The following is a 16,887-nucleotide window of genomic DNA, read 5'->3' as shown; positions in this document are numbered from 1 at the left end:
AATCAACATTTCCCAAATAGTGCTTCATAAAGTTTTTTTGTTTTTTTTTTTTTTTTTTTTTTTAGGGTCTTGCTACTCAAATTATGGCCCACGGACTGACTGGCAGCATCATCTAGGAACTCTTACAAATAATAGAATCTCAGACCTCAGACCGGACTTACTGAGTCATTTTAATTGAATCATCTGTATTTTAATAAGATCCCTGTTGATTTTCATGCATGTCAAAGTTTGAGAAGCACTATCTCTGGGCAGGATGTCCCAAGGTTACCTGATCACAGCACTGTCTGAATAACCTCATACAAACACAGCTTCCTTGGTGCCTCCTCCAGAATCTGATTCAACAGGCCTGGGGTGGAAGCTAAGAATCTACACATTTAACTAATAACCCACGTGGGTCCATGTCAATAAAAATATGAGTTAAATAAATAAAATAATTGTATTTATCCTGTTTTCCTTTAAAATCAAATGATGTCTAAGTGATATCATGCCAGTGAGCTTCCTGATATTCTTGCAGAGATTACCTAATGTGATCACGTCAAGTCACTCCAGTCAATACACCCCTTGGCTGAATGCCCCAATTGCCATGAAGGTTTTGCTTGTTGCAGTTTCAAAATTGTTAAATTCTGAATGCATCATCGGTTACATGTAGGAAGCATACAGAGCTCTGATGTTGAACTACAATAATTTAATGAATAATATAAAATGATATTAATTTTGCAAAGTCCCCTCAAGACAATTGTCATCAGATTCATAAGCTACATTCATCTATCAAAATATTTAGCACATTAAGATATCTTTAGTACTTCAAAAACCAATCTTAAAAAGAAGAAACACAGTGACAATTATATCCAATTTGGCTTTTCATTTACTAGGAATAAAGACTATCCTCATGTGCAATGTGTTATTTGCTGGGAAGTACTTGCAAATAGCAGCCAGAAATCTATTTCAACAAAACATGAAAGTTATTAAAAAGAGAGAAGAGAGAGAGAGTGCCTTTTTTCCCCCCTACAAGCAAATGAAAAGAATTTCAAGCAAGGTCCTAAAGGCAAGTTTTTCCCCTCCACTTCTGATGCCATTAAACATAGTTAAATTTCAATTTACATTTTAATGTACACTGGTACCCAAGTCAAACGCAATATTTAATGACAAATCATGTTTTGACTTACATAAATAATTTTAAATAAATTAAAGGATGTGTCACTTGATACATAGGAAAAAATTTTAAAAATATGTTAAATACAGGAGATTGCATAATACAGGTTTTATTGATAATTTTTTAATTTAAAAATCACATGCTTATCATATTCACATGTGCATATCATATACAAGAATGACAAAATGATTTTTTTAATACTCGAAGAGAATGATGAGATTATTACCACAAAAGTATCAGACAACTCTAAAAAGGCAGGAAATGATAGAACAGGGTTTTCCATTTGTAACGTTCTTTGATCCTATCATGCTTGGGAGAGTTGGATCATAGGGCTGCCCTAAAATGGATTTTTAGAGTCCATATAGCCATAATCTGCAGAAAATTTGCTAAGGCACTACAATTTTAGTTCAGTACAATTAGTTTTAGTCAGTAGTAAGACACCTACTGAGGAGTGATACCGGTTCTTTGGAGGCTCAAGTATGTCATAAAACAATAGCTAATAACTGATAAGGGCTAACTCTCTGTGCCAGGTAGAGATTTAAACACTTTCTAGTTATCAATACCTGTAACTCTTGAAGTAGGCACCCTTTTATCATTAGAAACATTAAGACACAGAGAGATGAATAACTTGTCCACCATCACAAAACCACTAGTGGAACCAGAAACCGAGAGGAAGGCAGTCCTTGGCTTCCTAACCACCACAGTACACATGGTGACCCTGGAAAATTGTAGGCGCAAAGGCTTACTTCAGAGGAGTGAGGCTGATACTCAGAATAGCCAAGTGCCTGGAAGGATATGGTGTACATGATCAAAGGTTATGGGACATGAACAAAGGAGAACTGGAGCTATTCTCTGCCAAACTTTGTAAGCGAGGGGAAAACCCCTGGAGCTTTCTAGCAAGCAGGTGACAATCAGAAATGAAGCAAGCAAGTGTGGAGGTGAGAGAGCCTGGAGGTGACAGATCAGTGAGATGCTATTTCTAGTAAATCCTAGAATAGGCCATGTGGGCCTCAGAGATGTGGAAGAAGGGGAGGATCAGGAAAAGTCACGTGGAGAAGCCACACGTGGGAGGGAGGCCATGTTGAAATCCCCTGTGCTGTCTGGCCTCTCTTTTTCTTTCTTTTTTTTTTTTTTTAAAGATTTATTTATTTTGAGAGAGTGAGAATGAGAGAGAGAGAGAGAGAGTACATGAGAGGGGGGAGGGTTAGAAGGAGAAGCAGGCTCCTTGCTGAGCAGGGAGCCCGATGCGGGACTCGATCCCAGGACCCCAGGATCATGACCTGAGCCGAAGGCAGTCGCTTAACCGACTGAGCCACCCAGGCGCCCTGGCCTCTCTTGAGAGAGAGCCTGGAAGATAATCCGCTTCCCCCTGACCAGGACCAAATACCAAGACTAGCCTAGCCGAAGCCATGTGGGGATCACAGATCTGGTGGTGTTAAGGAAGGAAAAGTAAAAATTGAACATATTATTCTCCTCTCTCAGCTGACCGCCAGTTTCGAGTCATAAAATATTTGTTGGCTAAAATTAACTAAATAACTATAGGAAAATGGTTTCCCATGGCTCTTCCATCAAGAGCACAGCTGACACAATGACCTCTTCTCCTTGGCCTAGTAGGGCTCAGTCAACATCCAGGAGAGGGCCTCCCAAACTGCCAGTATAGTGAAGGTGAAATGCATATTTTGAGAAGATTTCATTTCCCAAGAAACATAAATGTCTCTGCAAATAGCAATTCATTCCTATTCTCAATCCCTAAACCATCGACATCTGCTATGAATTCCTTGAGTCCTCAAATAAATCCCCCTTGTCCCGTATTCTTTATGGCACTCTCAAAAGGCAGCATTTGAATAAAACAACAATAACGAAGTCTGCCCTCCTTCTCTCAATTTCTTTCCGGAGGAGCTTTTACACTCCTGGGTTCACAAAGGAGGTTTTATGGGGACCCGTCAGGGTGGGAGAATGGGAGTAGGGGAATGAAGACATTTTAAGGGAGGAGAAAGGAAGTTTCTGTACTTCTAAATATGTTTGAGATGATAAAAACACTGATGCTGAAATATGATGAAGAAATCTTGGACTCTCCTGAAAAGCAATTTTCTTCTTCTTCCCCCCGCCAGTGTCTTTTTTTTTTTTTTTTTCCTTTTTTGGAGTTCTCCGTGGGTCAAACACATGCAGTTTTAAAACCCATTTCCATGTTTTAAGATTCAGAAGCAAGAGGTTTAATAGTAGGCTACAAAAATCCCTTAATCTTTAATGTCTTATTTTTGCAGATTTGCTGGAAAGAGCAGTAAACAGTCACTGCTCACCTTTTCTCCATCAATGCCCCTTGAACTTCGTCACTGACAACGAACAGCAGAACCCATTCACCTGGGTTTCTTTCTCTCAGGAACTGATTTTCCCGGCATTGTCAAGACACCTGCACTCTGACAGTCTAGGCAGAATCGCTTATCGTAACTGATTGGCTTATTGTACGCCAGAGGAAATTATCAAACATTTAAAATACAACTTTAAAACAGGAAATTTAGCAGAGATAGAGATCGTTGTGATAGTTTCTTGACATCCGCTAATCTCGAGTCTACAGAAGCACCCGGCACAGCCCAAGCCCCTCTTCGGCTGCACTGAACTCTGGCCCGCATTCCTACCAGACGAGCCCATCACCCCTCATGTACTCACAAGCTATGCGCACGGAGGCCTTCCTGCTTTTGGAGGTCCCCAGGTGGCTCCAGGCCACACACTGGCACCAGTAGTCCTCTGGCCCGTGGAAATCCTCTACCTGCTGTCTGGTGACGTTGATAAACACCTCCCGGACCTTCAAGCCTGATGGGGAGACAGAGCAGATCCACTGAGGCCGCTGTATTTTTCAAACAGAAAGTTAAGGTTAGCCAAACCTTTTCTTGTTAATTAAACAATTCTGTTTTTAATCAAGGCAAGGTTTTAATTACTCTGACAATAATATATTGCTGCTAATTAAATTCCAACAGCTGAGTAGGCTGGAAAACATGAGTGTTAAGTATTACCCACCAATGTGGCTCCAATACAATATAATTTTCACAGGACCTTGATTGGTGCTCTTTCTTGGTCTTTCTTAGGGTAAAACCTACTATGAGGAATGTAGTATCACAATTAACTTCTGGGATTCTAGAAGGTAAAGAGGCCTCAACACACGGACCCCAGAGACGTAGTTCCAGGTGGTTTTAAATGGCCCTCCCCCTGGATATGGCAGTGGGCAAGGGTCTAGCAGTGTGGCTTAGGAGAAAGAGGGAACCATGATCATGTGTGAACAGGCAAGGAAACCAAGGAAAGGCCAAGTCTTGGCTTCACAAGCTTCAGACAACAAATGCGATGCAGACAAACTGAACTATGTTAGTCTCAAAGTCCTGACAAGAGAGCCCAGGAAGGCTCCTTTAGCAGTGGCCATCTGAAAGGAAAGGAAGGAGAGGCTCTTATTGAAAGAGGAGCTGAGGTTACATCTGCAAAATAAGATAAAACTAAGAGAGCCACCTCTTAATGTTTATTATTATTCATTACTTTGCATCCTCCTAACAGAAAATGTGCTGGGTTTTTCTTACAAGGGAGTGTGAGTTGCTTCCAAACCCCTGACCAAGGACTATCAGCCTTCCTTTCTTTGGGAAGAATGGTCACCTTGCACAGGGTGCCAAGGATGAAAGAGGACACTCCTCGCTAGCCGTGTCAGTCCCATCATCATGAGCCATATAGCAGCCCTGATGGTCCGCGTGCTCGCTCCGCCCACCCTATATGCTGAGGCTGTGCCTTGCTCTGGGATAGGTGGTGTGGGAGAAAAAGGGGTCATACCTACTGAATTCCACTTATGTACTTAGCATCACGATAAGCCTTTAATCTACTCACTACGTTTTCACAACACACTGATGCAGGAAAAACTATCGCATCCCCACTATGCACACAGAAGAACCGTCTTAGAGAGATGAATTCATTTGTCCAGAGTTACACGGTCTCATAAGGGAAGATCTGCGGTTTGAACCTAGATCTGTCTTCCAGTAAAACCAACACCATGCTCATGTCCATCTCAAAAATTAAAATTCTGTCCCGGTATTTTAGGTGCTTACACTTCATTATTCAAATAAGACTAATGCAGGGACCATTTAAAGAAATAGTAAGTGTATGATTATGCTTTTTCCTTTAAATTCAAAAGAAATTCACGGGACAGAATCATCAGTATAACTAAATGAGCCAGGGGCTCCTGAGGGAGGAGGTGGAATGGGATTCTATCTTGGGTGGTGAGAGGATTTAAAGAACAAGAACAGAGGTGTCGGATTAGTCAAGGCTGGGAAGACATTTCCTTCTCCCCAGTCCATAGCATGTTACTTACAGTGTGTGATGAAAGAGAGTTTTATGACCACATAAATCACCGTGTGCAAATGGAGTTACATTCTCTCAATTTTGACGAGGGACCACAGATAGAAAATCATCTTGATGACAGTTGATAATTCACGTTTCCCTGTTTGGGCCAGTGCAGAAGTATACTTTTTTCCCTGTCAGAGATGTGGGTGTCCCCAAAGCTGTGCCCCGCACTGAAGAGGAAAGGACCCTTAGAGGGGTTTTGATGGACGCTGGTGTTTTCATCTTTGCACTTAAACAAATATAAAGTCTGAGGGGGAAGATAAGGGTGAGGAGGAGGTGGGGTTGGCATGTGAAAGAGACAAGGAGAATCAAAATTAAGCCACCAGACAAAACAGGAACGGTTAGGACAGAAAGCAGACCGGAGTGCAGCTGCACATGCTGGGGATTTGAAAATAAGTTGAAATAAACAAAAGTAAGGAACTGGGGCTGTTGAGCAGAGGGCTTCTGTTCTATTTCTCTCTTTGATTTGAGGCAAACGGTGGATGATTTACTTTGACTAGTGGAAGGGAAAAGAGAGAACACCAAATCAATGCATCCAGGTGTCAGAGATTCTGTCACAGGACCAAGGGACCTACTGAGACAGAATATGCCCATCATTTAGGAATCAGGGGTCTCTCAGAGAAGCATTCAATTATAAGCTTAAGAGGTCTGCTTGTCCCTCTGTTCCTCCCCCTACTTGCTTGTACTCTCTCTCTCTCTTTTTTTAAAGATTTTATTTATCTATTTGACAGAAAGAGATCGCCAGAGAGGGAACACAAGCAGGGGGAGTGGGAGAAGGAGAAGCAGACTCTCTGCTGAGCAGGGAGTCCGATGTAGGGCTTGATCCCAGGACCCTGGGATCATGATCTGAGCAAAAGGCAGATGCTTAACGACTGAGCCACCCAGGTGCACCCCCTTCAAATAAATTTTTAAAAACCTAGAAATGTGGTAGGAAGGGAAAAATGAAGGGAGGAAATCGGAGGGGGAGATAAACCATGAGAGACTATGGACTCTGAGAAACAAACTGAGGGTTCTAGAGGGGAGGAGGGTGGGGGATGGGTTAGCCTGGTGATGGGTATTAAAGAGGGCACGTTCTGCGTGGAGCACTGGGTGTTATACACACACAATGAATCATGGAACACTACATCAAAAACTAATGATGTAATGTATGGTGACTAACATAAAAAAAATCTAGAAATGTGTTCAAGCTAAGGTGGGCCTATTCAATTCTATTCTATGTATTTATTCTTTCCGCATCTTATTAGGACATCTAAGTTATCAGCTTCCTCTAGATTGGAAATGGAGACAAACACCACCTCAGAATGGTTCAGGATGATCGTGCTTATGAAATAGGTAGTTTCCACATCCAAACATCAAAATTTGCTATGATTTCATCTAGGCACCATGGTGTTTTAAGAGTACACCCAGGATTTGTTTTACTGAGGTATGGTAAGATGCACACAAAACAGAAACACCTGTCCTGAAAGGAGACCTTTACACTCAGAAAGCACTAGAAACAACAGGCACAACACACCATGCAGGACCGCCTGGGGGATGCTAGGAGGCAGGAGGGTATGGGGGAAATGGGGGCAAGAGCCTTTACTGTGGTTTCCATGGGAAGTGGCAGGGTAAACAGGCTTAGAATTGACTAGTTTGAATAATTTCAGTGGGCTCTGGGACATAATGGCTGTCCCTAGTTGTGAGGTTCCTGGTTCTGATGCAAGGATAGGGGCCTATTGCCCTGGAGTCTGAGAGCTTAATAAATGAAGAGGCTAGGGGGATGGGCTCTGGATTGGTCGGTCTGCACATGAAAGGCACTCTCACAAGCCAGTTGTTGGCTTTCTCTGGGAATCAGCCAGCCCTCTGGCAGGACAGTCCCTCCAGGGGCAGCAAGACCCCAAGATGTCAGAGCATCAAATACAGAAACTAAACACGGACACAAGGACACAGAGACAGAAAGCCTCATGTTTGTTTTGGGAAGCATAAACTGTAGACCACGGACCGTCACCGTGAACGTCCTACCTAACTACCCCCTCCTTTAGACTAACTGCAGGTGAAAGCCCGATGTTGAAGTCACAGTTTCAACGTTAGGATGGCTCAGTTACAATCCTTCACAGAGGCTCTCCCAGGGGACTGGAGAAGCCAAGTGAATATAAACCAACTATTTCTAAACACAGTATATTTTCCCTGCAGGGAGCACTGGGGTGGCAGGCTTCTTTGAAAGGCCACAAGTGACATCACCACCCCCACACCCCCAAATACACTATCTGTCTGGATTAGGCCTTCTTCCCACGGGAAGCCTTCAGTGTCGTCAAATCATTCCCTCTAACAGAACTCTTGGAAAACCATGAATACTTTCTATTACACTTATCTCTACCATAACAAGAAATAATTCTATTGAATAAAAGTTTTTAAATAGCGTATTTCTTCTCAAATCTCCATTACAGCTGTCTAGTGATACACATACACACACACACACACAAGTGTGCACGTGACAAACATCCATGGAGACAGCTCTATTTAAGGAAACCTCCACCCACTCCCCTCCACTGCGGTTCATCCAACAGTGCTTCAGAGACGGCCATCCCCTCCGACATCTCCAAAGAAGGCAGCTAACTTGTTCGTAGGAAGTGCTACCGAGGAGCAAAACTCCTAGGCAAACAGAAGATGATGTCTCATAAATAAGAGTACCACTGTACCTCATAACTTGTGTAACTCTGATAAGCACGGAAAAGTCCAACCCTTTAAATTATTGTGTAAATTATAACCATCGACCTTTGTTATGGACTAGAGTTCCAGAATATAAAAATATGACTATGGGACTGATATGCTAATAAGCTTTCTACGCTGTTGGATGGTTCAGCTGTACGGAGACTAATGTTGGCAGCAGATGAATAATTGCTCTGCATGTACTAAACATAACAGAGCAGCAAAGAACTTCATCATTTGTCAGCTTTATTTGTTTAAATGAGAAAAATGCTGACAGCAGTTATTGCTGTAATCCCCTTATTTATCAGATAGAAAACACTAGTTACTCTTAGCAGGTCTAATCCTGTTGGGAGACTAAAAGTTACAGAATTTTCAAACTAATTGAAGGTATGCGCTTTAGCGTTCTAAGAAGAGAAATACAGAAGACAGCGGGAAGGGAGATGTTGTGAGAAAAAGAAGGAAAATCATTTATTCCTGGCCAACTTCTAATAAGAGGGCTCTATAGCTTTAGTCTTAACTTGTTGCCTAGAAAAGAAAGAACATTCAGCACCATGCCAACTGCAGCCCGGTGGCTAACAGCTGTCCCACGTCTTTTATCTACTGCTCATTATCACACTTCCACAAAGCCCAGTGGCAGCATCCTGCCGTGGTGACGGTTGCCAACTTGCTCTCACATACACCTGGTGATGGGCACTTGGGGAGGAATTAGACCCAGCTCTCTGATGCTTGCCACCCCTCACAGCTTCCTGTCCTTCAGTCGTTTGGAGGTCCCTCTGTAGCTGGATGCTTGGCTTAACTACACTGGATAACTAGATTCAAGACGGGAGGTTAAGGATCCCTCTTCCTCCTTGGAGATACTGTTCATATCCCAAAACCACCCAGACGAAGTCAGAAACTAGCAAACCAGGTTTTGGTGAATTGTCTTCTCATCCAAGGCTCTGTGGCCCTTTCCCTGGGCCAGTGTAGCTCAGCGTTTGACCAACCCCGTGCTTCGTTTTCCATGTTGTAATGTTTCACAATTGGGGATTCACCAAGAGAACGAGGATATTGCTTTCCGTAGACAAAGCTCCAAAAAACTCTTTCCAGTATAGCTTCATGAGTAGCATAGGGCCTTCCTCAATTCTTCGGGAGAGGAAAAGAAAAAATCAAACTCCTCCTGAAAAGCAACCATCTCCTATTCAGGAGCCTGCTCTGGTGAACCATTATTTGCCAAGGTGTCTCAGTCCCCTCTGATGCCTGTATTTGGCTCTGAGACAGTCTGTCCTTACTCCACAGTCTCCTGAGAAGACAACAAACAACGATTCTGCTGGAGGAAGTGATCCATCATTTCTAGAAGGGAATGCTTTTCATGTGCCTCTTCCTCATCCAGGGCTGGAGCCGCGAAAACAGGCTTCCACAATGAGAAGCTTCCCCATATTTTGAATAACATTGCCATTATCATTACTGATTATTCTACCATTCTATAGCCCTTTACTTTATTAGTGCCATCACATGCATGACCTTATTTCATCCTAACACCACATTATTGTTGTTCCTATTCTTATCTTGCCACAGGTCCCACATCATAGGAAATACATCAAAGATGTTACACGGTTTGCAACATACATTATTTGAAAACAATAACCCAGCACATCAAACATGCCTGCCACTCTGCTAGGGGCTGAGGAGACCATGACAAAGTAGATGCTCAATTCTTTTTTTTTAAAGATTTTATTTATTTATTTGAAAGACAGTGACAGAGATCGCGTGAGAGAGCACAAGTGGGGAGGAGAGGGAGAAGCAGACTCCCCACCGAGCAGAGAGCCCGATGAGGAACTCGATCCCAAGACCCCGGGATCATGACCAGAGCCAAAGGCAGATGCTTAACCAACTGAGGCACGCAGGTGCACCCTGCTCTCACCCCCCCCTCCTTTTTTTAAGATTAGATGCTCAAGATTCTTGCCCTGGAGGAGCTTACAGGATATTGCGGGAGACTTCTCAACCTGCCCCAACGACGCGGCATGAAAACCGCCATGACGGGAGTGCGGATGGCTCAGGACCACACAGGAGTGGCTTCCCACCTCTTCGAAACAACAGGAGCTTCAATCCACCAGCGACTTGAAGTCTCTCCCCTTACCTAGTTAGGATGACATGTAAAGCAAGGCTCTCCTAAGGACACCTGAATCAGGACACATATTTGAAGTTTCAAAAGTCTGAGATACTAGGGAAGTATTTCCATGGAAGTGTGCCTCCATTTCTTTGGGGACCTTAGATAAGATATCTTCAGGCCAACGCGCTATTGAAAATAGGAAGTTAAATGTAGATAATTAAAAGGTAGGACCATATTTCATTTTACTGGCAGATGCTTAATTAGGGCTAAATGTCTTTTGCCACTTCATCCTAGCAACAAGATTAAAATGTATTTTAATAAAAAAAAATAGTAATCCTTTGAATGTGTGCAATGCCTAATGAATACTCTTTAGTTTCCCCAAGATAATAATCACTCCACGTATTCCTCAGAAGCACCACAAGTTCAGTGTTAAGTACAGAAACTCAGAATACACTCAAGCTCTCCAGTTTCTTCCACACCAGAGATTAGAATTAATCAGCACAGAGGTGTCTGGCAGAGGAAAGCAAATTAACTTGATAGTGTTGTCTGATAGCAGAGAGAGGGAAACTCAAGAGCCCAGAGTAGACACAGTAGGGTTATAACCCTGAATGACTCACTCAGACATCACATTCACAGCTTTGTGGGCAAGTCATGATTTCCAACCTTGCTGTCCCATCAGTGACTTTCCTTTCCAGCAGTCACTCAAATTACCTGCTGTGAGTAGATCATGCCTTGAGGTCAGGGTCTGTATCATACAACTTCTGCCTCCCACGGTGCTACCATTGGCTTGGAGAATAACATAAAGCCTGAATGCAAACTGAAGCAATGAATCGCAGGCCAGGAACAAGTTCTTCTACGAAAGACCAGTATTTGCCTCTTGATATTATCAGCGCTTTTATCTTTTTGGAATTATAAAAGTCCACAATTTTCTATTTGTTTTTGGAGGCGTAATCAACAGTCACTTGCTCCACTTAAAAAAAAGGAATAATAAGCCATTTTAGATTTATCCTTTCGAAGGCTAACCTTGATCGACCAACTTGCTAGATGCCAAGCCCTCAGACTCTGTAATCCTCATAGCAGTTCCATGGGGTAAATAAAATTATGGCTCTTTTACACTTGGGGAAACTGAGGTAGAAGGCAGTTGGGTAACACATGTACATAAAAGAGTCTGCAAAGAGAGAGCCAGATTTCAAACAAACATGGTGCCATCCAACACTGATTACCCATGTTTCTTAACCACTCCTGTCTTCAGGGTTTCTTTTAGATTCTTATCATTCCTACTTAAAACATACTTCTGAGTGTTGTACGAATAGAAAAAATGGGAAAAGTCAAAAGGCGCTGGTAAAAAATTTAGTGTTTTCAACAAATCTCTGGTCCCTGTCAGGAATTGTTATTAAAAATTACATACAGGGTGAGCTGCTTTCCATCTCTGCTAAGGATGGAGTGAGTGTAAACAGACTCCAGTTTTTTGTAGCTAAGGTTAAACTGGACACAAGAAACAAGGTCTTCATATTCTGTCACAAGTTTATGGAAAGAATTCATACTATTTTCCTGAAAACCTTTTAAGAATAGGTCAGTCCTCTCTGAGAAGCAGAGGGATGAACAAGATGAAATCTGGGGTGGGATGGAAGAACGTTTCTATAAAAGTGAGTTTTAAACCCACAAACTGTCAATGGGACACCTGAGAGATTAATTATTTCTGTGTTACGTGAACTAAAATATATGCTTCCCAAATGTACCTTGGTGATTTGTGACTCATCAAAGGTAACTTCAAATTAATGGTTTTCTGGAAAGAAACTATATTCAAATCCCCATCACTAGCATGGCAAAGTTCTTGGATACAAACTTTAAAGATTTAATACATTTTTATTTCTACTCTTCTCCCTTTGCTCAACACAATCCATTAACCTTTTATCCCCAGAGAGGGACTCCAGTTGTTTAAAAAAGAAATCACACACAATGAAAGCCCTGAAATGATATTCTTTAAGAAGAAAAAGATTAGTTTACCGGAGTTGAGACTTTTCCCATAACACATTGGAATACACATTATTTCACTCATTAGAGTTCAATATCTCCAAGGTAGAATAAGATAAGAGCCATGGAGCGTTGTTAAGGGAACTCCTGTTTTTATTGAACAATAAAGAAGTGGTTTAGCTTATTGATAACTCAGGCTTCCCACAGGCTACATTACCTTGATTGCCAAGGATGGGTTTTACTGGTTCTTTTTTTTTTTTTTTCGGGGTGTGTTTGTGTGTGCGTCCGCCTGTTTGTTACGTTAAATCTCTTAATTTCTCTGGTACTGAACCCTCCGCCTGTTTCTCAGGGGCATGATTCCCCGGGTTGGGATTACCTCTCAACTCCAGATGTTAACAGAGGAAAAACACCAGGAAGAAGAGTTCCCATATTTCCAAATGAAATGAGGCAGAACAATTGAAAGAGGACCCCTTGGCTCGTGCCCAGAACTGAAAGTGTACATTACTAAGAGGTATAACCATGTCTGTGCAAACACAGTAACTCATGTCAAATAAATTGTGCCTTTTGCAGCAAAGAACTCTAGCTCTGGGTTTTCCAAGCTAAATTGCGTGAAAACACACAATCTTTTTTCTTCTTATTTGAACTCTTAGATGACGGGACCAAATTACCAGAAAGACCAAAGGCAGTTTGCAGCCTTTAACAACTGCAAGGACTTATCGCTTCCAATTTGGAAATACAAAAGATTCTGTGTCTACTCCAAACACTCCCAGGTCTTAGGCATTTCCCATTAGTACTCTGAAGGAAAAAAACGTTAAGCAATAAGAATATAAAAATTCTCTGGGAGTGCTGAAATACAGAATATGTTGGCCGAAGATATATAAGCAGTTACGACCAACTTCCTAAAAGAACACGGACAATTCTCTACCTCTCTATCTGCTCGAATGTGGTCCTGCTGTCCTTGGCCTCTTGGCATCCTTCCCTCCTACTGGACTGGCAGGAGTTATTTTGCAGACCCAATCCAAAGCCATTAAGTCAAGCCCTGTGCTTGAGCTCGGCACTGAAGAACCGAAGGGAAGTAATGCATCTATTTTTCAATACCGGAGGCCATTTTGTTTCCAGCCTTAATTGCACTTATGTATTGGTTTGGCGTACACCATCTCCACTCATCTTGCTCCATTTTCCACTATCCCTCTATTAATACAGACCTTAGGAAACATAATTGCAGTGTGCAGTAGACAGCGATTTTCATTAAGTACAGAAGAAAACTGTTTAGGGAGAGACACATATTTTTTTTTCCTATTGATTCAATCAAAATGACTTGGAAGAAAAGGCTGGGCTGATTAAATTCTTTTCAAAAAGGTAGCTGCTAAAATTTAAATTCTTTCTCAACAAAAAATTGGTATATAATCTCTTCAGGTTTTGTCAGTTATGAATTTTTGTTCTTCCCAGTTCCTTTGAAATTTGTGACTTTTATTGGTCTTTTTTGTTCTTTTTCCTTTTTTTTTTTTTTTTAAGTGGAGAGGGGAGACTTTTACATGGAAACAGAGAATGTAATCAGCGCTGCTATCTGCAAGACATGGAGTTGCCTAGCAATGCTAGGGGAATTAAAAGGGGGAAGCAATAGCAAAACAGAACCCTGCAAAATTACAAGAGGGCACAGTGTTAAATTGGCTTGCACTACTTATCAAAAGGTCTTTCTTTGAGAATGGATATAGGATTTCCTAGGAGTGGTATAAAAAAATACCTGGCCACTTTTCAGTGTTCTTCCTAGCTTTCATTTGGAGTTTACCCAATGGAATTCTGCCATTTTGAGTTCATTACTGGACAAAATCTAGGCCAGAAACATCTGACAATAAAACACAGAGCCTCACTGAGACACTGGCACTTGAGTCCTTTCCAGTTGGACTAATTGAATATAAGATATATAAGCCTTTCATATTCTCCCATTGTTTTACAGGCTTTTGCAGCTCACATGGCAAATGCTGTTCCCTTTGTTGTCCTCTCCCAGATTTCAGAGACTTTCTTTGAAGTTTTCACACCAGGATAAATGGGGCTGCTTTGTTTGTGACTCAGTCTCTCCCAACACAAGGAGTATACAAGATCCCAACCCTGGGAGCACAAAAGCAGAAACTTTGGTGACACCAAGATTTGATTTGTCTTCCTCCTTTACCTTGATTACGCCAAATCTTTTTTCTTTAAGAAGGATACTATACTTGTAATGTATATCTCTGTCTTCAGTTGCTATAAACTCTTGCCTAACAGTGCCAGAAACGTGACCTAGAACAAAGGATTAGCCCTCACAGAGATGGCAGAAATGATGAGGGATAAAGAAATCCCAATGGAACAGCTATGGTATTATACACTTGGGAAACAAATATGAAACAGGCTCAGGATGGAAAATGAGGAGCCATGTGCTGAAACACATCCTTACATCAGTAAGGGAATTTATCAATATTCTGACTAGGAAGGAGAACAGGAAACCATACATAGAGAGTAGAGATCTGGGTTCTATTTTGTTTTTCTTTAAGATTTTATTTTTAGGGGTGCCTGGGTGGCTCAGATGGTTAAGCATCTGCCTTCAGCTCAGGTCATGATCTCCAGGTCCTGGGATCGAGCCCCATGTCAGGCTCCCAGCTCAGTGGGGGAGCCTGCTTCTCCCTCTCCCTCTGCCTCTCCCTGATTGTGTTCTTTCTGTCTCTGTCTCCATCTCTCTCTCAAATGAACAAATAAAATCTTTAAAAAAACATAAGATTTTATTTTTAAGTCATCTCTACACCCAATGTGGGGCTCAAACAACCCCAAGATTAAGAGTTACACACTCTACTGACTGAGCCAGCCAGGTGCCCCAGGAGATCTGGGTTCTAGAAATAGCTATGCCATAAACTAGTTGTAGCTCTTGGAATTTAAGATTTTTATTGTGTAAAATAGGCCTGTTAGGTTATCACTAAGGTCCCTTCCAGTTCTCACATTTAAATTCCAGAATTCTGAGCATGTTTTGGTCTGAAGAACAACATCTCGAAAACAGGCACTTTTTTTTTTCCCCTTCCTCATACCAGTTCCAAACCGCAACAGGGAATTATGATAAGGTTTTAGGTGTTTCTCTACCTTCTGAAGTTATGCATCTATAACGCAATCCCAAATGAGTTCAGAACTGTATAATGTTTAGCACTGTTTATATAGGTTTAGTTCTTTGTGTTCTTCTTTATTGATTCCCAGGAAGAAACAGAGTATTGCTCAAAGATCTTTTTGAAACAAGTTTCACTTTTGGCTTTGGAAGAGAGCATACTCTTCTCTGCTTGCTTCTTTGCTGGCAGCTGATATTCCTCCTCCTGACTGCTAAGGAAGTAGCGCTCTGGATCCATTTCCTTTTCATATTACCCATTCTCTCTTGACAACTCCTTTGTCTTCATGGCTTCATCCTTTCCTGATGACTACCAAATTGACTCTTCTATCTCAGCGCTCTACAAACTCCAGATCTACACCTCTTCCTTATACCCCATAAATATTTCAAATTCAGCTTGTCCAATGATCTCAGCCTTCTCTCCTTGCTGATATAATTACTGGCATCAATAGCATCCCCCTTCTGCTTCTGTTGGGATTGTTATTCCTCCATATTCTCCATTCATTCATTCATTCATTCCGTCAGCTATTCAGTCTGATTTGTTAAAGTGTTTCTCATACAAGAAATGTAGTTCTTATTTTTGTGGCCACTGCTCTAGAGGCAGACTTTTCCTTCCCTCAACTGAAATATCAAAGTCTCCTAACTCATCCATTCTCGTTTCTTCTTACCTTCCCAAACACCTGTGCCAGATTCGCTCCTTGAAGCAGAGCTCCAGCCACTGCATTCCCATATATCAATACAATCAATCCCCACTACCACCAAGATTCATAAAATTAAGTAAGGAACTCCTCACTTCCTATTTGAGGCCTTTTGAGCCCTCGATTGAACTGAATTTGCCAGTTTCCACATCCATTTTCTATTTCAACCAAATCAAGCTTCCTGCTGAACAGATATTAAGCTTTCTTTCATTTGCTAATGTTGACCTCCAAGCCACAGAGATCCCTCTCTCTCTCTTACTTAGTGTAGCATCAATTAATAAATTAATTCAGTTACTTATTTTGAATTAAGTAGACACTGATGTCCCTTTCAAATGCTATGGATTCCACGCTTTTCCTGATAATCCTAACTGGGCATAATCTTTTTTTTTTTTTTAATCCTCCATAGGATAGTGCATTTATGGGTATATTGGACTTCTACCTATCAACAGGTGTAAAGTCCTAGAGATTGCTGTTTGCATTTTACCATTCTTTGAATACTCTGCAAGGCCTTGAGTAGCAGTGGCATATAGTTAATAAATTAAGCTGATTTGAAACTTCCTAATTATATTCAGGCTTTTTGACTTATTCAAACTCTGTTATCTAGACAGTGAGTGGGGACTAATGAGAGCAATGATCTAGGGTGAGAGCAGATTGGTTTTAGGGTGAGGCTAAATTTTCAGTTAGTCTGAGGAGCCAAAGTTCAAAAGCATATACTGTTTCTGTTACACACTAAAATTTAACAAGTTATAAATTCAGCAAATTTTTTTTTAAAGATCTATTTATTATTTTA

At 41.5% G+C, this 16,887-nt stretch overlaps 1 protein-coding gene across 9 annotated transcripts in view; it reads right to left on the bottom strand.

Annotated features, from left to right (window-relative positions):
• Positions 1–16,887, bottom strand: part of UNC5D (unc-5 netrin receptor D) — a 531,172-nt gene that overhangs the window by 210,413 nt on the left and 303,872 nt on the right. For all 9 annotated transcript variants that reach the window (XM_088021397.1, XM_028089446.1, XM_088021399.1 and 6 more), the window contains exon 3: positions 3,821–3,964. In XM_088021397.1, coding sequence (XP_087877523.1) covers positions 3,821–3,964 — 144 coding nt within the window. The remainder of the gene's footprint in view (positions 1–3,820; positions 3,965–16,887) is intronic.

The sequence above is a fragment of the Eumetopias jubatus genome, unplaced genomic scaffold (assembly GCF_037043125.1).
Source record: "Eumetopias jubatus isolate StellerSeaLion01/CBP00866 unplaced genomic scaffold, mEumJub1_p1.0 scaffold_2, whole genome shotgun sequence".
Taxonomy (NCBI): Eukaryota; Metazoa; Chordata; class Mammalia; order Carnivora; family Otariidae; genus Eumetopias; species Eumetopias jubatus.
This window is presented reverse-complemented; position numbering and strand designations above follow the sequence as displayed.